This window comes from Nestor notabilis, unplaced genomic scaffold (genome assembly GCF_000696875.1).
Source record: "Nestor notabilis isolate BGI_N333 unplaced genomic scaffold, ASM69687v1 scaffold2312, whole genome shotgun sequence".
Taxonomy (NCBI): domain Eukaryota; kingdom Metazoa; phylum Chordata; class Aves; order Psittaciformes; family Psittacidae; genus Nestor; species Nestor notabilis.
This window is the reverse complement of record NW_009916795.1, coordinates 22,644-44,381: the sequence shown is the minus strand read 5'-3', so window position 1 is coordinate 44,381 and position 21,738 is coordinate 22,644. Positions and strand designations below refer to the sequence as shown.

Here is a 21,738-nt window from a genome sequence, read left to right as displayed (position 1 = left end):
AGTTTATAATCGCTAGACTTTCTGGTTTTATATAGAACTTGCATGTTCTACATTACACTGAAACAAATATTTTTTTGAGTTGACCTAAGACTATATGCACCACACAGAACTTTCAGTCTCCAAGGCACTATGTGGCTGCTTCTGATAGGTACAAACTGATTCTCCAAGTCTGAGATATTAACACTGTGTGAACATACATTAGTTTTGTGTATGCATGTCTAGTTATAAATATTGTTATAAGACAAAAATAATCCATTAATCATCAATCAGATTTGAGAATTTTTACATCTATACTCATTTATCAAACATACAGCAACATTAATACCTGCAGTGGCAATATTGTCAATTAATATTGTCACTGAATTTGATCCTTGCCAAAATCTGTGCTCTGTATGTTTCTTACCCCATGCCTTGGGCTGAAAACCTCCCCGCTCCTCTCCCTCTGCCACGTCCAAACCCTAGGAGAGAAAACACCATTTAACAGCAACAGCAAAGGAGCCACCAGTCACTGGTCTGACACATTAGAAAATACTATGGTTGAAGAAGAAATCTACCATAATTAAATACTATTTACTTCTCAAATTTCCCCATAGGAAGGAAGCAACAGTTCAACTAAGATTATGCATTTCAGCAGGATTTGGAAATTCTTTGCTAGCTTTTGTGTCTCTAGTGAAGTAGCTCCAAAATCCAAAAAAAGGACTCATCTAAAGACTCATTCCACATAAGACTGCTATTGCCATATCATCAGACATTCCTCAAAATTTTCTCTCTACTTTCTCACTCTTGCCTAAGATGCTCTAGAATCCCAGCCTCCCTGTGTACCCTGATTTCTCAAGAAATTCCCTGTCCTCCTTGTCTGAAAGGAGAAAGTTAAACACTCCATTTATTTTCTTGTCTCACTCAGCCCACCCTCTGTGCTTTCACCAACCTGTGTATCACACATACCTTCTGCTTCCCCCTTAATCACAGTTACTGACTCGAAAATTACCCAATTCAAATTACTCAACTTCCTTCTTACCACCCACAAGAACATTCATTTCTATTTTCACAAAAACAAATATTTGTAACCTCCAATTTTGGTTACCAGCCTCAGTTTCCAAGTTCCTTGATACAGTGAATGACTTTATTTCCACCTGTTGTGTGGGGCCAACAAGGCTTGAATTGTATTACTTAACCATTTATAAAGCACATGTCTAAATAAACTGTTAAAAACTATTTCTTAGGTATTTCTACATGATTTTTCTTTTCCTAAGACCTCAATATGCGAGGCTTTTCCAGCTTGTTGGTTTGGAGTTTTTTTAAGGAAAACTGTGAATGTCATTTTGTACTACAAAATGAGGAGGAAGTCAAGAGCTGCAGACTAAGAACAAAGCGGTTTGTTTTTATGACTAAGTTACGTGGTAATAAGTCACTGAGCAACTACAAGTTTACCAGAGCACAGAAATTATAATCCTAACTCACCAATACACTGGTTGTCCAAACATCAGAACTGCCCATTGAGAGATTGTTTGAATTTGGATCAGAATTACCCCTTATTTTCAGGGACCACATAATCTGAGTAAGACCAGGAGCTCCAGTACATGGTAGAACCAGTTTAGGAAGTTCCTATTTCATGACTTTCCTTTCCCTCTCCTCACCACTCATTCTTCCCCTTTCCCTCATTCACTGTCCAAGTGTTCAAAGACATTTCTGGACCTCTAAAATGTCTACTACCTACATTTCCAAGGACTTAGAAGCATCAAAGCAGCAGGACAGCTTAACCCACATTTTTACAGAAGAGTTTACTCATATCCTATACAAAGATGACAACTGCTAGCTACAGAGGAACCACAGCAATCTTGAGAGGAAGTATTCCCATCCATCAACATACACTATTTTGGTAGGATAAGAACTTGGATAGGATAGATAGGACAGGTAGGATAAGAACTTAGGTACGATAAGAACCTGCTATCTCTATCCTTTGCTCTCTTTACACAAACAGTTGGAAAGAAGACAGACAGGGGTTAGGAAAACAGTAACAAGAGCTGCAACCCCACAATCACCATTGCTCTTTACTTAAGCCCATGCGTGGAGCTGTGCTCTTTGCTCTGCGATAAACAGAGCCCCAGACTCTGCTGTACCCAGCTGATTGTAACTCAGCCTCTGAACCTCCTTGCTTAGCCTACCTATTCGACTGCTCTTTCCTCCTTTGCCCACCTAAAATCTCTAATTCTGGGAAGCTGATACATGGCATAACAGGGTCACAGCTCTCAGATGCACAGAAGTCACTGCACTCCAGACTATCCTGCCCAGTAAATAATTTTTATGAGAGTAGAACCAGCTAAACAAGTTTACTAGGGGACAGCAGAGAGGCCATCTGTGTAATAGATTTACTTCCTGCAGCTGTCAGTACAGCATTAAACACCATTTACTAGCGATACACAGAATACAGAACAACAGTTTCTGACAAGCTCAGCTACAAGTCTGACTGGGAGCTGCGAATTCCAGAAACAGTTAAGTAGAACTGATTTTTAAGCGAGGAGGACATTAGGTACAGAGAGATTAGCTCTCTGTACCTAATCTAGTAATGCCAGTTTATGCTTGTAATGTAAAAGGTGCACCTTTAACACTGCTCTAAAAAGATGTGTATAAATGGTTTAGATCACAATGGTCAATGTCTAAAAAAACAAAAAATAAAATCCTGTGCTAATTCACAGCAGCAATTCTATCAACACTTTTATTTGCCCACAAGAAGAGCGCAAGTGATTTGGCAGTAGCTTATTAAATCTTCTAGTGTCTAAAGGAATAGATTTTCTTACTATCAACCAGCACGTGGAGCTCAAAAGCAAATGATGGGTATCTGGCAAAGAACAAAAGTACTGCCCCGCCTCATATAAACCCTTCTTGTTTCTTTGCACTTGGATCTACAAACAGCCTAAAGTATAAAGGCAGTATTGCTTACACATTTCTGTACCAGGAAATCAGGACTGGGGAACTACATTTAAAGTTGACTGTGATCTACATTCTTACTACTACCCCTTATCCAATATAATTTAAAACTATGAACTATTTAAAACATGTTTTTATTTCCTTTAACATTTTAACAGTTCACCTGTGTACTGTTAGAGGTCTTTTCCTGCTCTCCAGTGTATCTCCTTCAGCTGACTTAGCCACCACTTACTGAACTGACATTTTTCTTTTCTGGGATGAATTCTGGAGAAGCCAACACTTCCCTGACACTCAGGCAGGTGGCAAAATAACATGTTTCTACTAAAAACCACGTGGAATTCAAACCACTCAAATGTACAACCAAGTCTTCGCTCTGCTACCATCCATGCACAGAAAGAATAGTTTATCTCAGTCACAACATTGCTTCCCCCAAAACAAACACACACTATGTAGGAGTATGAGAAAAGTGTGCAGTATCACAATTCAGATGGCCCTAGCCCATGAACTTAACAGCTTAACTCTGTAGAAAATCTAGTTTTCTGAGCTTGCAGACCTAAATCCTTCCACAGCTGCTTTATTTCAAAGCTCAGATTTTCACATTGACAGGTTTAAATTAGATGAAAGCACTTTAAGGTTAAAAGAGAGGCCTAAGAACAGCTGAAAGGAAAAGTAATGCAGTCTGGAAGGGCAGACAACACCCCAGATTTGTGCTTATCTCTGACTACAGAGTCACTGAACAGCCCTGGTCTCTGCTTTGGAAATGCAAAGCCAGCCATCCTCAGCAGACATCAACCAGGGTCTTAAGGCTTATGAAGAGACAAAGGGGCTAAATGCAGAAAGTTTGTATTCTAGGTATTCCATACTACAGAAACAAAAAGACATGCTTAATAAGTTCAAATCACTTTTGTCTTACTAGTCAGCATAAATCTAGAAGCATTGGATCAGTTTTATATACTGCATGTACTCTAGTAACCATTTTTTGAAGCACATGCAGGTAACTTTCAACTCTAAAGTTATGTTTAAAAGAAAATAAATAACTTACATTAAAGCTAAGTTCTGGTTTATCTCAAAAAAATAAAAAAAAAATGAAAAAAAAATTTATAGCTTCCTAACCAATGCAGAATCAACTACAGCAAAACTAAACAACCTTCAGATTGTGATCTCCAGAAGGTCTGCTCTACATTGATGTCTTGAGGAAAAACATCCTCACTAGTTCTGGCAAAGGAAACCCAAAATATATCCTGTGCCAACTGGTCTAAGCTTTTAAAACAAGGGAGTGTTTAAACATGCAGTTCTTATTACAGAATGTCATTTTTTTTCAAGGACAGCATACTTACCTAAAAAACTTACAAAAAAAAATCAGGAGTACAAGTATGCTGTTTAAGTCCAAAATTAAAACATAATGGTTTTCCCATTGCTTTTTATTTCTGTTTTGCTAGAACAAAATTCCCTGTCAGCATTCACATTTATGACATGTTCATGTTGCTCTTGGAAGAACGATGAAAAGGTGAATAGACGAACGGAAGTAAAAGCAACAAATCCATTTTCACTTTACAAATCAGAAAAATCGCTACACTTGAGTTTGTTAACAATTTCTATACTGAATCAAGACCAGAAGTTCATCTACCTGACATCCTATTATCAGCTATGATCAATGAGATATCTAAGGAAGAATATGCAAACTGAAACCACAGTGCAGTTTCTCTGGACATTCTCCTGGTCTACAACTATTTGTAGCTCAGACTTCCTCAGCCAAAGATAACCTACATACATCAAAAACCCTCAATGGTTTTTCCTTTTCCTGCTGTGGTTCTTTTTTAGGATGAATTGCCATGTTTCTCTGTATGTAAGCTTTCAGCACCCACATAATCTTATTGAAAGGAGTTCCTTAGGTTAACTATGTGTCTGAAGAACCACCTCGGTTTATTATGAACCTGTAATCTATTGATTTAATTTAATATTCTCTCATTTGCATACTTGGTTGGAGTGACCATTTGATTTCTGCACAGAACCTTCTCCACGTAAATTTTTCAGATCTCTACCATACATCCACTCAGCCCACTCTTTTGCAGGTGAAGTCCCACTCTGCTTTTTTCTCACTTCCCACATCAGCCTGTCCAGTACCTTCAAAAGCCTTTTCTAGCTCTACCACATCCATTTCAAGACGGGGTGCAGGACAGTGGGAGAACCAGAGCTGCAGTTAAAATTGAAGATATGAGAACAGTAAAAAAAATGCAGCATAATCCACCTCCCAAAAAAAAAAAAAAAAAAAAAAAAAAAAAAATTCTGCCTATAGTTTGTCAGTTTGTATAAAACACTGCAGCTGATTAAAACACAAGTGAGGAAACATTTCTAGAGCTGACAATCTTAAAGTCATAACCATCTTCCTCTAATTCCTTCAAGAGATTCCATTCCAGATGGTTACAAATCCTTGCAATACTGGCACACAAACAGTAATTCCATCAAAGTGATTATGTTTATCACCATTACAGTATTTTTATATGTAAATTAATTTCAATCAAGAAAATCAGTTCTGAAAAGAAAGACAGATGGGAAGGCCATCTTAAAAAAAAAAAAAAAAAAAAGAAAAAGAAATCACTTGACTGTTCTCCTAGCTATAGCTAAAGTTTACACCCTCAGCTGGGCAAGCAAAAATTAAGGGCAGAGCAATTCCAGATGGGATGAGTCCTGAAACACATCCTGTGATGTATTTTTGCTTTCTATTAATCAGTCAGTAACATGTATCTATTTCAAATCCCTGACCTCCTGCATATCAGCAACCAGTGGTGTTTGTACACTGTATACCTACTACCCTATAAAGTTGCAAGGAATGCCACACAACCATTAACAGATGATTTTCTCAAAAACTAAACTAGTGCCTACGCACCAAGGCTGAAATACTCAGTATCAGGGATATTCCCCCTCAGTAAGCAGCACATTATCATCCCAGTGTCCATCCCATTTCTGCTATTTGCAGTGCATATAATTGCTTAGAATTAGGTTGCTCTACAGTGAAGCAGTAATACAGTGGTCCAGTACCTTCGCCTAGAAAGCAGCCAGTAACATAGCTCCAACTTGAGAAGGTAGCTTAAAATAGAGAGACAGTGCACTGCCTAGATAATTAGCTAGCCCCTAATTTCATATCCAATGCCTGGATTACTACACACACGCTCTGCATGAAACATTTCTAAAAAAGGATTTTGTGGTGATTACCAGCAATCTATTTACTTTCAGCTATTTATCCCATATTTGACTATTCTGTGTAACAGAAAAGAGAGACTGCTGAATGAAACAGCAGGAAACTTTTATTATTATTATTCCTAATAATATGCAAAGAAAGAAGGTCATGCATCCCTGAAATACTGAGAAGGGAATTATAAAGCTTTATACAACTCCCTGCAGATCTCAAGGTATTAAATTAAATTAGGTATTTCCTGCCACAGAATACACACACTTGTAATGTAATGATCCTGAAGGCATTCAACAGGTTTATCACAGACACTTCATTAAGATATTTTGCTCACATGAATGTCTGAAATACTTGATAGAGATATACAGTAATGCTATGTACACTAACCACTGAACAGAAATGGGTTAAGTTGTTTCTCTTTCTTCAGACAGATATGTTCATTTGGTCTGATGATTGCTTTGTCTTGAGACATATGCTATTAATCCAGAGCTACAGCGTTGACAACAAAAGCAGCATATTGTTCATAAGGTTGCAAAGCAAATAATAGACTGCATTTGAAATTAACCTCTACATTTCACCCAACATTTTAAAAAATCCTACCTTTATATATTTAATCTGAGTATAAAGGACTATTTTATAAGATAAATACTGGAATACTTAACATTCTATCAATTAATAGCGCTAACATACTGAAAACTGCAGCTGTGAACTACACCACACTCTCCCCCGCAAAACTATCTCTCTGCACACATCATTTGATGTTTGCCGATTCAGAGGCATAAACGGAGTCATTCCTGCAGCCCTTGGAAGCTACAAGTCTTTTCCACTCCTTCACCATGCAGATTTGGATACAATGAAGTTGGATGTGCCTGTCTTCAAATACCTCCTTACTGGATATTCCAAATAAAGGGGAGTCTTTTGAAGGCAGAATTTTCCCTCAAGTCAGACATTACTTACTAAGTATATTAGCTCTTCCGTGCACTTTATCAACTTAACTCAGTTAATACCCACTTCCCCACACAATCTGCACTGCATATACGTTACTCAAATTCATTCTTCCTACTCTAAGAAAAAATAAGCCTCTTTCCACTCAAACCTGTGAAAATCCAAATCAACTACACATCCCCTGATTCCACATCAAATCCATTATCAACATCTTTCCTGTATCTTCTACAGGATAGGGTCAGAGTTGTACCCAATATTCCACAGTATTCTTTTTCCACACTTCTCCTTAACTGTTCCACGCCAAATTACTTCTCTTACCAAAAAGTCTCTAAGGTGGCTTGTACTTTCCCTGATCGGCTACCAAAAGCATAAGGCAAGCCTGACAACTATATCCACCCCAAAGAAACAGCACAAATACATATCATATCCCTTCCAAAATGCCCTACAGATGGAATCTTGTACTCTCCTGCTGCCAGAGAACATCCCGAGGAGCCCAGCGCACTCCCACTCACAGAAGGCTGTCATGAGTCAATCTGGGAAAACAGCTCTCCATAGCCAGAGCATACCAGCCTGCTACACAGGAAGCTGCCATAAAGGTGATTTGGGTCAATTCTTTTAAGCTGCTCTGAGATCAGTCCATGACAAGGGGTAAGGGAAGAGGCCGTATCTAAATTAAAGGTGCTTATGGAAGTAAAGGATAACCAACAAATGCTTAAAAAAAAGTGTTTAAAGAAATAAATCAGAGAGTTCCAATCGGTGCCACTCCCACACCAATGCCACCAATCTCACCTCTCCCACGGCCACGCTTCCCACGGTCTGAAGGCCTGTCTCCTTGATTGTTGTCCACTCCGTTTTCTTCAGCTCTAACTGTGGAAAGAGGACAGCTTAAGAGAAACTTTAGAGACTCACTCATGAGACAATATAGCCATCTGCATACTGTACCCCAAAAGCAAACCCAAGATTTTAAAGCGGGCTGTGCAAGAGATCTCAGCCAGCCCTCTTCTTTGGAGGCCTAGCTACAAGCAAGTTATGTTTACTTTGGACTGGATAATTAGAAAGCAAAATATCTAGTAAGAGGGAAACGTCCCTCAGCAGACACATATCTGGGTATGGCAGGGAGGGGACAGTGCTTGCAGACTATTGCAGACTACACTATTTAATTATGGTATGGTATTAATTATACCTCACCTCTTTAATGAGGTACAAAATAAAGCTGCCTCACACTGTGCTTTCTTGATACTATGCTGGAGACGACAGTGAAAGAATAAGGGATAACCAGGAACAAGAGCTCTTCTCCTGTCTGCCCATACCGCACCTCTGTACAACCAGGGAAACTTTAAGGAACTCTCCTCTGTGTCTAAATCAGAGGGATGAGTGAAGGTGAGGCATTAGAAAAGCACTGCAACTTAACTATTTTGTGGAAAAGTCCTCAGGAAACACTCTGAAAGATTGCTGGCTCCTTGAAGAAAACAAATTAAATTAAAAAAAAAAAAAAAAAAAAAAAAGAAAAAAAAAAAAAAAAAAAAAAAAAAAAAAAAGACTGGCCATTTAAAACACCACTGAGATTTTGTACTGCACAACTTCTCCTAATGACTGGGAAAAAAAATCACTAATGCTTGAATACTAATGCTTGATTATAAAGCTGGGAAGGTTTGGTAGCCATCTGGAAAATCTTTAATTTAAATTTTGCCCCTCACTTTCATTTTGATGGATCCAATTCAATTTGTTCTAAGCATAGCTCCAAGTTTTATTAATATTTTTTGCCATCCTGACATTACTCTTTTCTACAAAGATTCACCATGTCTTCACTGGCACAATATTTGAAAACATCCCAATAATGAATTAGAAGAGTTGGATAATATTGTAAATATTTTTCTTGCTTTTAAGCAGAAAGCTAAACATACTGTTTTCATTCCAGTTCCTCTGCTCATCTATCAGTGTTTTGTACAGCCTTTAAAGGCAGTGTGTACAACTTTGGTCCTGCTGATAAAAAATAAGGAGAAAAAAGCAATGTGTATCCAATGGTGATCTAATGTGATTCTACCTAACTTGGAAACATCAGTTTGCTTTTGTATGGTGTATTATTGCAACTGTATAAACTGTACCAAACTTTAAATGTTTCAACCTACAAACAATTTTCTCTGATGTAGAAACTCACCTTTGGTTGGCTTATATGAGTAATATATGCTAGATAAAAATGATCCCAGTCTTTTCATTCCCCTTATGAGAAGATGAGAACATCTTCAAGTTACCCCACTCAAAAGGGGATGGAGTCAAAGCTGGATAATTTTTTCATTAAAAGAAACAAAAAGTGTATCAGCTGTACAGGAACATACTTGCTTTCAAGCAGTCTTACAAAAACTCAATTTTAAATCTTCAAGAATAGGAATTCGTACAAGATCAATTACTCTAAAAAGGAGAGAAATTTCAACTAAAGGGACCATCTCCAAACCAAGTCACATACATCAAGCATACCTGTCACACAAGTTATGATGCCTTCAGTGCTGAGCTGTAGCTTGGACAGACTTCATTCCATTAAGCATTCGCTATTACCTCAGCTAGTTTCAGCTACCAGAAAAGTGTCTGAATCTTTAGGAATGAACACCTATACGTACACTCTCGGCCACGGCTGCCTCCTCTTCCCCGCCTGTTGGAACTTCCCCGTCCACGACTCACTTCTCTATCCCCTCGTTTTTCTCTGTTCTCTTTGTTTTCTGAACTTTCCTTTCCAAGGCTTTTCTTCTTTCCCCCTACGGTCTCCCAGGAAGTCTGTTTGGGTAGAAAAGAATTAGATACAAAAGTCAAAATAGAAGAGACAGCTCTCAATCCATACTTCCACCTCATACCCCTTCAATTCATGGCAAAAAAACCAGGAATTTCCATAACATCATGTATATAATACCTTTCAAACTTCACTGATAGAAATGGAAAAAAAATGGGCTGTGCTTTTGGGAAGAGATGAGAAAGAAACAAGTTGGACTGTCTTACAGAATGCGAGGATCTCAAACGTTTCTGGCTATAATGGACTTCTGCTAGTTCCAGGAAGCTTAGATAGATCCACAGCCTAGAAAACCTCCAAAGTAAGCTTCCTTCTCAACTACCTTCATAAATCTAGCAAGAGAGCATGCACAGAGTTATCTTCTTCTCTAAAAGAAAAAATGTTTATACGCACCACTGAACAAAAGACTGATAAGTACGTGGCCTAAGGGTGGGAGAAGACAAAACATTATCCAGACATATGAGAATTCAAGCACCAGGAGACAGAATGGCAGAGCAACAACTTGGGAAAACTGAGGCAATGACAAGCCATCTGCCCCTAACAGCTACAGCTTATCACACACAGCAAAACAGAGGAAAAGTTATGTCTAAGGGAGACGAGGGACCAAGGTCCAGACACCAGGCTTCAGCTCTAACATTAAACACCGCCTTTAAAATAAATCCAGGGATCATTTGGACTCCATAAGAGTATCTGTAGGAGTTGAAAATAAAATGACTAGAACACTTCCTAAGAGTAGCACAGCACCTCACATATGACACAATTGCATAGCTTGTCCATTGAGCCACAGTTGCAAAGTGAAAAACAGTATTCTTTGCAAACCATTACGATGGCAGATAGGTTTATATGTCTACCCCCATCTCTAGGAGCTTATAGTCTAGCTAAGGTATTTAAGCAGGATAGATAAGGTATTTGCATATGAAAGTAAGCGGACATCAACTCTGAAGCACTAAAAACATGAACTCTGACAGGCACCTGCATCATACGAAAAAGGTTGGCTATCAGTACTTTTAGGTCCTGTCCTACCTCCTCTCAATTCAGAAAACAGCAACTCAGAAGTCCTCATGAGGCAGGCAATGACCAGCTAGTGCAAGCTGCTCAGAATGAAGTAATGCTACCGGGAAAGTATGTAGCAAAGCAGTTTGTAAGTATAAACTCAATGTTTCATTTTACCCTTTGAAAGAGTAAGTTCTAAGAGAACGGTCACCCTCTCTTATTCTTTTATATGGTACAGGCCAGAATGAAGTCTGAAGCCCTTTTCAATTTCATCTCCACTACAGAAGGCAACAGCACCAATTTAGGAGAACTGCAGAAAGCATGGATTAAAATACAAAACTACATGTTTGAGCAACACCATGTTATTTGCGACAGAAAACTCTTTTCTCCAGTAACTACCACATGGCTTCACCTGCCATAACCTCTGTAACTGCTATAATAAAACTGTGTAACACTAAAACAATACTAGAGCTTTAGAGACACTTCATAGGAGGACAAATAACTGCAATTACAACTGAAGAAGCAAGTCTATATAGCTCAGAATGCATTAGTTTTTCACTGATGGGCACGGTGCCCAGGGATCTCTGACCATTTTAAAAAATACCCCAAACTGGATGATCCTGAAAAGCTTTAGAATCAGCAGCCTCTCCTTGGTAAGTTTTTACATGACACAGGAAGAATCAGCATAAGGATGACTATGAAAAGCATCAGATCCTTGCTTTCCCACAATATAATTTGAGGAAAGCCTTGAGAAGCTGGGCACATGCTTTAAGATAGAGGATGGTACTACCTCTGGCCATAGGAATCCATCACAGACTACTGAAGCTGCCTGTTTTTGCAAGGGAGCTAACTGATTACAATTTCAGTTGAGGATGCCTGAGGCAACACAACTGACAGTTCTGAGCCTGACCTCTGAAAACATGTAATAGAAGTCGCCTTGCAGGCCTGATCTTAGATGGAAAGAAGAATAATCTGAAATGTTCCCTTTGTTCTATCTTCAAAGTTTTAGGAAGGAAAACTTTGTTGGGCATAAAATGGATCTTACGCTTGTAGGAAGTTAAATGAATAGAAATCCTGGGCAAAGAAACATGCCCTTCTCTACTCTCATCCAAAAGCCTCTGTCTTTTCAAAGCCAGACTGTCACAACTGCAAGTGAAAACTCTTCCTAAAGACTAAGTCATACAACATAAAGCCAAAAAATTATAGACATCCTATCTATCCCTCCTTGATCTTCTAATTCCTCAAATTAGACAGGCACAACTTCTTCCAACTGAGGTTAAAACAAAATAAAACAAACAAACAAAAAAAACCTAAACCATCAAAAGAAATACCAAAAAGACCCAACCAAACCAAACCCCCACATACACACACAAAACTTTCAGGTTATCAAAGCAGAGTGAAACTAGAAAAAGATTTGTGCATCTGCATTCAGAACTAGTAGCACCTCTACTTTCAACTTCACGTCAAATCCACAGTTGAATTGGTGAATTGTTCTGAAATATAATGGTCTTAAAACAAACCCTTCGAGTTGGAGGGCCATAAATCTCCATGAAGAATAAATTTCTTCATGCCCTTCAATTAAAACTCCTTCCTCCTTTTCAATTAATACTCCTTCCTCCTTGAGCCCTGCAAGTTCTGTGTATTTGTTTCTAAGTTGCATTTTGCCTACAGAAAGCAGTGGGTTCAGAAGGACATTCATTTTGACAAGCAGAACACACACACATTTTGCTTCTAATGGACAAGAGTTCAGAAAGTTTCTTCCATGTCATGATCACGTATTACAACTGGCTGAAGTAAGAAAATATTTAACATTCTCTATCAACCAGAAAACTATTTTAAACTAGAAAATGTCAAGTATCAGAAGTACAAGAGAGCACAAAACCAGCATATTACCAAGACAGATTTAATCATGGAGAGATGCTCTCCTACTCGCAACTCACCAATTCACTCAGTATTACAGACTTAAGTGTTTTAGATGACCTCAACTCTGATAAATAAAAAAGAGATAGGAAAGATAGTCCCGTTGGTCAGAATGGTATGTATCCTAGATTTAGAATATGTGTGGGGTGAGTTTCCTCATTAACAATAAGCTAGAATACATATCCTGACAAATCACAGGAAATACTGAATGTTCAGCACTAAATAAAGGAAGTCCAGGTTTTCCCAATTTAGATGAGATGGAGTCTAGTTTACTGCCTCAGATAAATGTAAGAAGTCCCTCCAGCAAAAACTTCAACCACAGCAAGACGTATTTTCCTGATATCTCTTGGCATAAAAAATTGGACTGTGTAACATCCTAAGCGACATTATTTGTTGTTATATACACTTCGTTTAGTCTCCTCTTCCTGTTTTTCAATGAGCAACACAGTGAAAGGACCAACTGCTTGCTGTATCCTATTCTGCCATTAGCTGCGTTGCCAATGCAACCTTCAGATGTGGAAAGCTCCTCCGACTTCAATACTGACAAGGCACACCTGCAGAAGTTGCACGACTTAAAATATCTACCTGCCCTTTAGGCTTATAAAGACTGCCCTTTGTGGCAAACAGTCTCAGGTCTCAGGGTTGTGGATGTGCTACAGAGTAAATACAAATATTGCAGCAAAAATCAGGCCTGTGCCTGACAGAGCACTGAGTTACACTGTAGAGTTAGACTTGCTGCATGTAAATGAAAGCCAGAGGAATCTGCAAAAGACAGCTGAACACCCACAACATTTTCAAGGTTCAGCCTACCCTGGGGTATGCACAAAGAGAAACTGCCCTGTCTCCATTTCCTTCAAAAGAATTTGAATGGGGACACAGAAATTAAAAAGCTGCTGAAATTACTTTCCCAATCACTTGTCACTGAGAGGCTACCAAGCCTCATACACTATTATCCATTGCTGTTCATGTGGGCATCATAGATACAGCCAGGAGCAGTGAGAGGACTATTAAGAAGGATTACAGAGCCCTAGGGACGGCTTAAAGGACTCTCAAGCCCAGGTAGTTTTCTTCATCAATTCTCCCAAAGGGAAGGGGTTTGAAACAGCTAGTCAAATCTGGTGAATCAACAGATGGTTACAGGACTGGTGACACAACCAGGGGTTCAGCTATTTAGACCACGCAACTTGCTTTGAGAAACTTGGTTTGCTGGGGACTGATGAAGACCTGTCAGAGAAAAGGAGAATCATCTTAGGTCACAGGCTTGCTGAGCTGGCGGAGAGGGCTTTAACCTAAAGTACTAAGGGGAGCACCTGAAAAGCAGTGCAAAGAAATTCCTGCCACTCCAGCCAGCAAGTCAGCTTCATCAGGGGCCCAACCTAAATGCCACCATGCAAACACACGTAGCATAGCAAATAAACAAGAGGAGTTAGAAACATGTGCACACCTGCATGGCTGTGATCTTACTGGCATCACAGAGATGTGGTGGGACACCTGCTATGACTGGAATGTTGGAATGGAAGGATACAGGCTCTTCAGGAAGAACAGGCTGTGGAAATGATGAGGGGGTGTCACCCTCTATGTCAATGACCCACTGGAGTGCATGGAGTTCTGACCAGGAATGGATGGTGAGCTGACTGAGAACTTACAGGTCAGGATTAAAGGAAGGGCAGGGACAGTGGACAGTACAGTGGGGTTCTGTTACAGGCCACCCAAACAGGAAGACCATGCGGATAAAGCCTTTACAGACAGATAGCATCAGCCTCACATTCACAAGCCCTGGTCTTCATGGGAAACTCCAACCACCCTGAACCTGAAGGTGCACAAGTCCGTGGGACCTGAGAAGATGCAGGTCCTGGGGGAATTGGTGGATGAAATTGCTAAGCCATTATCCATCATATCTGAGAAGTTGTGGCAGTCTGCTGAAGTTTCTCCTGACTGAAAATGGGGAATTATAACCCTCATTTGTAAAAAGGCAAACAAGGCAGACGCAGGAACTACAGGCCGGTCTCACCTCAACACCCACCAAGATCATGGAGCAGATCCTCCTGGAATCTATGCTAAGGTACATAGACAATAATGGGGTGGTTGGTGACAGCCAACATGGCTTCACTAAGGGCAAATCATGCCTGACAAATTTGGTGGCCCTCTACGATGGGGTCATGGCATTGGTGAATAAGGGAAGAGCAACATCTACTTGGGTTTGTGCAAGGCATTTGACACTGTCCACACATGACATCCTTGTCTCTAAACTGGAGATGTGTGGATTTGACTGGTAGACCACTTGCCAGATAAGGAATTGGCTGGATGGCCGCACTGAGAGTTGTGGTCAATGGCCCAATGTCCAACTGGACACCACTGTTGAGTGGTGTCCCTCAGGAGTCAGTGTTGGGACCAATCCTGTTCAACATCTTTGTCAGTGACATGGACAGTGGATTGATGCACCCTGAGCAAGTCTGCTGACAACACCAAGCTGTGTGATGCAGTCAACATGCTGGAGGGAAGGGATGCCATCCAGAGAGACCTGGATAGGCTCTAGAGGCGGGCATGTGCAAACCTCATGAAGTTCAACAAGGCCAAGAGCAAGGTCCTGCACCAGGTTTGGGGCAACCCCAAATACAACTACAGACTGGACAGAGAATGGATTAAGAGCAGCCCTGAAGAGAAGGAGATAGGGGTGTTGGTTGATGGGAAGCTCAACATGACCAAGCAGCGTGTGCCATAAAGATGATCAGAGGGCTGGAGCATCTCTGCTATGAAGACAGGCTGAGAGAGTTGGTCTTGTTCAGCCTGGAGAAGGGAGGGCTCCAGGAAGATGTTACAGCAGCTTCCAGTCCCTAAAGGGGGCTACAAGAAATCTGCAGAGGGGCTTTTTACAAGGGCCTGTAGGGACAGGAAAAGGGGGAATGGCTTTAACATGACAGAGGGGAGATTGAAATTAGACATTAGGAAGAAATTCTTCCCAGTGAGGGTGGCGAGGCACTGGCACAGGGTGCCCAGAGAAGCTGTGGCTGCCCCATCCCTGGCAGTGTCCAAGGCCAGGTTGGACACAGGGGCTTGGAGCAACCTGCTCTAGTGGAAGGTGTCCCTGCCCATGACAGGAGGTTGGAACTATATGGTTCCCAAACCATTCTTTGATTTTATGATTCTTAGAATTAGAAAGATACAGAAAACAAATATGAAAGTAAAAACTTACCGTGTCTGAACTTCCTTCCAGCAGTATGTTGATTGCTCTGTTCACATCCCCATTACAATCATGTAGTGCCACTATGCACTCATCCTGGTTTTTCCCCGTCACTTCCATAAGCTGGCAGTAAAAGTCAGACATGTTAAAATATCTCAATTGTCATCATAAGAAAAAAAGCATTAGTACCACCCTAGATTCCAAGAAAAAACATAGCTACTGTATCAGAGCAAACTAAAATTCTAAATAAAGTTATCTGCATTTTACAGATCTGCTTGTGATTCAGACAAGAGACAGGATGAAATACAGCATAAATGGTAATCAAGCACATCCATTTCTTTATTTTCATGCTCACAGCAAATGCTGTCACTCCAGATACAGCAGTATATGAGAGTAAAGATGTAAAAGACCAGGATAGCCCCAGAATTATCCTCTCTCCCATCAAGCATCCCCCTCTTTATTCCACTGTATGAGAACAGGTATAAGGTGAGCTATGGCAGAGAACAGATCCATCTGGAAAAATTTCAAGATATTAGATAAGAAAAAGGTTATTTTTCAGCCAGATCAGCTCTCTCAATCCATTTTGTCATAAGGACACACAAAAGGCATAAGCAGCATAAGGCTGCTTAGGGAGACCTAGCATTGAATTATGCTCCATGGACCTGCAGTGCACATCCTGAGGAGTGTGGGATGGAAATAATCACTCTTCTCATGGAACATCCAGGAACTCACCCAAATAAAAAGAATTTACATGAGCTAGAAATACATATGCACAACATAAAATACTGGATATTTCCTACGCAAAACTCAACTTTTATGCTTCTCACCAGCAGAGCTACAGGCACTATGGACGACTGTCCTTTGGTTTCAGGAAGTACAAGACTTCACTTTTGGCACAGCAACAGAACAAATTCGTAACAAGAACAATGAAAAGCACCTAATAATGCTTCACAGGGGGGTTTACAAAGGGAAAGAAACCAAGAAACTTGCTCCTCTGGTGCATTAAAGCGTTCACACTAATTCTTCTCTCCTTCCTGGTGTACTTCTAGGTTCTTTATGAGCTGTCATGTGCTCACTAGGACAAAATCACCAGTACACACAACCGAACACAGACCCGGATTCTCACTACCACCTGAGTTAATGTTCTCAGCTATAACTGGGTAATGGAAACTTGCGCATTTCACCTAAAACTCAACATGATAGAGGAATCAGTGTAAGATTTCATTTTTACAGTGTAATTCTATATTTTAATTCATACAGATCTGGGAGGTAATTTTTTTTTTCATAGCACTTCACCTTTAAGCTGTGATTAGATTTTTACTTTTCCTGAAAAACACCAAAAATACTGGCAAACTCAGTTTAAACAGGTGACATATTTTTCCCACATGCAAGTACATGTGAATGAGCTGAATGCACTCTTTATTCTGACATCCATTAGGCTTCAAGCCCATACTGCAGAGATACAGTCTGGAAGAGACACCAGCACAGATGAGTTTTGGCTTAAAGGCTTGTCTACAAAGGAAAATACACCAACATAACTATACAACCAGAGCAGTATAACCACAGTTTCTTGTAAACAGACTTTACAGTGCAATAAAAAGCACCTTTTCGCAGTTAAACTTATGTCCTTCTCAAAAAGGTTTCATCTAAATCAGAAACAGACGCTCCAAAATGTAAGCCACTTTTGGAGTGCCTTACTGCAGGCTGTAAAAACTCTGTACCGTAAGACACATACTTGTTTCACTTTATCTTCAAAATCTGCATCGTTCTTATCGTAGATCATCTGAGCAAGGCGAATCTGTTCTGCTGTTGCCTGAAAAACACAAATATCCAATAAAGTACACAAAAGGTAACGATATCTTTTTAAAGTATCTCCCAGTGTCACTTTTTCCTTCAGATTCCCAAAAAGAACATATGCAACAAGCACAGAGGTGCACATCTCCTCTGTGCCCAGTTTATTGTTAAAAAGTTAGCTAGCACAGAAGTAATTTCAACATGTTCCAGCATGTCTAAACCACAGTTAAAGGTCACCACATAGACAAGACAAACATACAATAAAACAGGATTTACCACAGAAGCCTATGCTTTAATATTATTACTTTCTTTTGGTATGTACCACTCCAGAATTGGAGTTTTATCATAACAAACTGGCAACAGTATTTCTAAATTAACCACATCTCTGATGGTTCCTGCTCACATCACCTTCCATGACTCTCCGAACAAAATGCCTGTAGTTTTACAAGCACTTAAAAAGACTGAGTCATGCCTTAAGATTTTCCCCGTGAACATCTGCACTTGTTTTCTTTATAAGTAATAGTGGGTTCTGAAAACTGCTACATGATCTTGCTACTGATTAAATATTTGGTGTTTCTGGACCACAAATCCACACTGGCACTTCCAAAAGGTGAAATGAATAAAATGGATGGATGCAGTAAAGTACCATAAATCCAAACAAGCCATGGCTGTCCCAGAAAGCAAGCAATTCAGGAATACTCATGTCTCATCATACATGTCACTCTTCACACTGTGGTGTTTGCAGTCTACTTGAACTGCACTCCCATGAAAATACCAAAGATAACTGTATGCTACAGGATCCTGGGCCTAATCTGATTTCTGCTCTAACAGAAGAGGCTTCCATCTCATGCCAGAGAAGGGTGATCTTGAAGCATGCCAGTAAATGCAAGTTAATGTGCTGCAGAAGACTTTTCACTGGGAAGAGGCCCAACTCATCCGCTGAAATTCTTGAGGGAAAAGATTCATCCTGGGCAGCTGGTTGAAGCTCACCTTTTGTAGTCTCACTTTAGAAGATACCTATGTGAAATTCTGTGCCTCAGGTTCAGACTTAATCAGCCTCAAACTGCTTTGCTTTTGGAGTTTACCACAAACAGAAGCTCTAGAGGAGGTCTCCAACTGTAAATGCTGATAAGAGTCTAAAAATTACTCCGCCATATACCACCAGCTGCTTATTTTCTGAGAAGTTACTGCAGCTGTCCCAGTTCCTTGAGGGAAGCGATACTTGCTGTGCTCAGAAGGCGACTGTTCCAAGACAATTAGCATTTGTAATATTCGTTAACCGAGTTAAGTACTCTGCACTGCTTCACATTTTCAAAGCATCATGCTGACAGTATCATACATCACCCCACTCGGTAACACAGAGAAAAGCCTGCTCTGGAATTCCCTACAACAGCCCTGATCCACCCTCCACAGTAGCTTCCCAGTCAGTGCAGTGTTCTGTGCATAGGAGATCTTCCTTTGTGCCTGCTGAGAACCCAGTAGAGAGTAAAAGACAAAGGTCTGCTGGTTTCAGAAATTAAGCCTGTTCATCCATTTTCTTACTCTGATTTCAGCTTCCTCAGGCCCACTGCAACTTTTAAGCTAGTAAAGAGATTTCCTTTAAAGATATCCAGAGTAAAAACACTCTGACAATGTAATTTCTGTAGAGATATCACAGCATACTTGACCAGAAACATGAAGCCATTGATTAATTTTTTCTGTAAACCAATGTGGTTTTTCCAAGTCAAAGATAACCGCACCAAATGTGTGACACTATCTTTAGTTTTCCCATGTAAGCAGTGAGCTTAGAAACAAGCAGGTACAATACCACTAATATTTATGCCAGTGGATGACTACCAGACGGAACTGGCAGTTCAGAAGAAAAAAAAAAAAACCAAAACAATGAAACCCCAAAAGTCATGTTTTGACTACACATACACCAAATCAGTGTCACAGGAAGTTTCGAGGTTTTTTTCCCCAGTGAGTAGTTCTTGTTTAAGTCATCACTGTTACAAGTAACACTGTAGCATCCTATAAAAGAGTATAGTTAAGCTTTAATTGCAACTAAGACAACAGAAGAATCTTAAGACAACCAGAACTTTAGTCAAACTTAAAAGAAATCTTAGTGGCATAACAGCAAAGGAGACTTTTAACTAACAGCTTTGAACTACCAGAAAGTGGAAGTATGCGAAACACAAAATTAAGTGACAGTAATATACCCAGAACTTATTAAAAAAAATAGTATATTTATTATCCAGAAGCAATGCAAAAGAACTTCGATGTAATTTCTCAAATAACTTAAATGATGATCAATATGATATTATGACAATGAAATCTCCATTTGGGAAAGCAACATTGCTCTATGTTCAGAAAAATTAGTCATTGTTGATTGAACAGTAAAACCCCACACATTTCTGTTGATCTGTAAAGCCTGACTAAGCAGGAAGGTCCATCTGATATCTAAACAATAAAAATACGTGGTCCTCCAGAGACACTCTGTGCAACCTCCCACTGAGAGCATGTCCCATCTTCACAGCTATTCCTTGGACTTCCTCCCATCTGCCAATGTCTTTCTTGTGCCAGAGAACCCTAAACTGGGCAGAACACTCCACTGCTGTCAACCTTCTTGCTATAATCCTGCAGCCTCACTTGTGAGAAAATAAAACCAAATTCAACTTCATTTATTGAAAGACACTTTCTAAATTCACAGATTAGCATGAATCACTGTGCAAAGCACTGCAAAACAAGATGATACGGGCTTGAGGTCACATAATTAATACTGTACAAAATGGAACAGGAGCCCATCCACGACAAAGATCAGTCTAGAAAATAGTAAGACAATTTCCCAGAGGAGTACCTCTAGACCGATGCACTCTCTGCAAGCAGAGAACTGAGGCAATTCTTGAACTGAGTCCAATTTTGAGGAGTACCTGACAAGAGTAATTAGTTGCCAGAAGCAGAGACATTTTGCACTCTGCCACCCAGGCAAACACATAACTTAACTACTCTTCCACTGAGAATCAAGACAATGGGGTAATTTCAATCTCACAGATACTCAAAATAATTTTCACCTGCTAGTGGAAGACCATCTTCTTTTCACTTTGTGAGGACACTGCACAACAATTTTAGGATTGTGCAACTTGCAGATACACTGAATCACAACGTAAAATATAGCATGCATCTAACTACACTTTCCCCACCCACCCAAATTGCTCTGTTGACCAGAAATCCACAAAAATCAGGAGGCTGGCATATAAAGATCTGAGGACACTGAAGTCACAGGACAGAAATCCTGACACAGACATAAGCACAGAATTCCTCACTGGTGGGAAATACTGCTGAAAAACACAAAGGTTTTTGGGGTTTTTTTCTCCTTTAGAGACAAGAACATACGAACAAATTATTGCTGTCCTGGATTACTGAGTAATTAAAGAGAGATACAAACATACTCTTCCAAAATAGACCATGATTTTTTTCTTCCCTCTTCTCAGTTTTTACTGACCCACAGAAAAAAATACGTATCATTACATGCTCACTTTCAACTCAAATTAATTACATAGTATCACATACCTGTACTACTTGTTTCTGTGGTTGTGTTGGCTGTGCGGTTGAAATTTGCGCTTTGTCCCGAGTGCCCCGGGTACGTTCACTGCCCACCGAAGTCATCATATACAGTATATACAAAACAATGTATGTACAAAATAGAAAATCTGAAAGGAAAAATATTTAAAAAAGAGCATGAGCTAAGACAGGGCACTGATTTGATAACATACAAACACAGTAGCTTGAACTCTTCTTGCTTTTACCACAAACTCTAGAAACTCCTGAGAAAGCAGCGTTAATACACTATTATTGGATTTATCATAGTCTTTACTGTAAAGGGGGAGATGCAGTGGATAAAAAGCATTTTTGTCAGCTGATTGGGATCTGTCTAAATCTGTATTTCCAGACAACATCAAAATCTCACAGTTTTTCCCAGTTATTTAACATACAGACTTTTCTGTCTGCTACTCTGCTGAAGTTTCACCT

The 21,738-nt window shown here is 39.8% G+C and overlaps 1 protein-coding gene across 1 annotated transcript in view; it reads right to left on the bottom strand.

Annotated features, from left to right (window-relative positions):
• LOC104413674 (ubiquitin-associated protein 2-like) overlaps positions 1-21,404 on the bottom strand; it is a 51,483-nt gene extending 30,079 nt beyond the window's left edge. The window contains exons 1-6 of the mRNA XM_010024740.1: positions 21,280-21,404; positions 17,672-17,749; positions 15,949-16,059; positions 9,679-9,832; positions 7,853-7,930; positions 404-458 (exon numbers count right to left, since the gene is read on the bottom strand). Coding sequence (XP_010023042.1) covers positions 404-458; positions 7,853-7,930; positions 9,679-9,832; positions 15,949-16,059; positions 17,672-17,749; positions 21,280-21,378 — 575 coding nt within the window. The 5' untranslated portion in view covers positions 21,379-21,404. The remainder of the gene's footprint in view (positions 1-403; positions 459-7,852; positions 7,931-9,678; positions 9,833-15,948; positions 16,060-17,671; positions 17,750-21,279) is intronic.
• Positions 21,405-21,738: the final 334 nt, after the last annotated feature.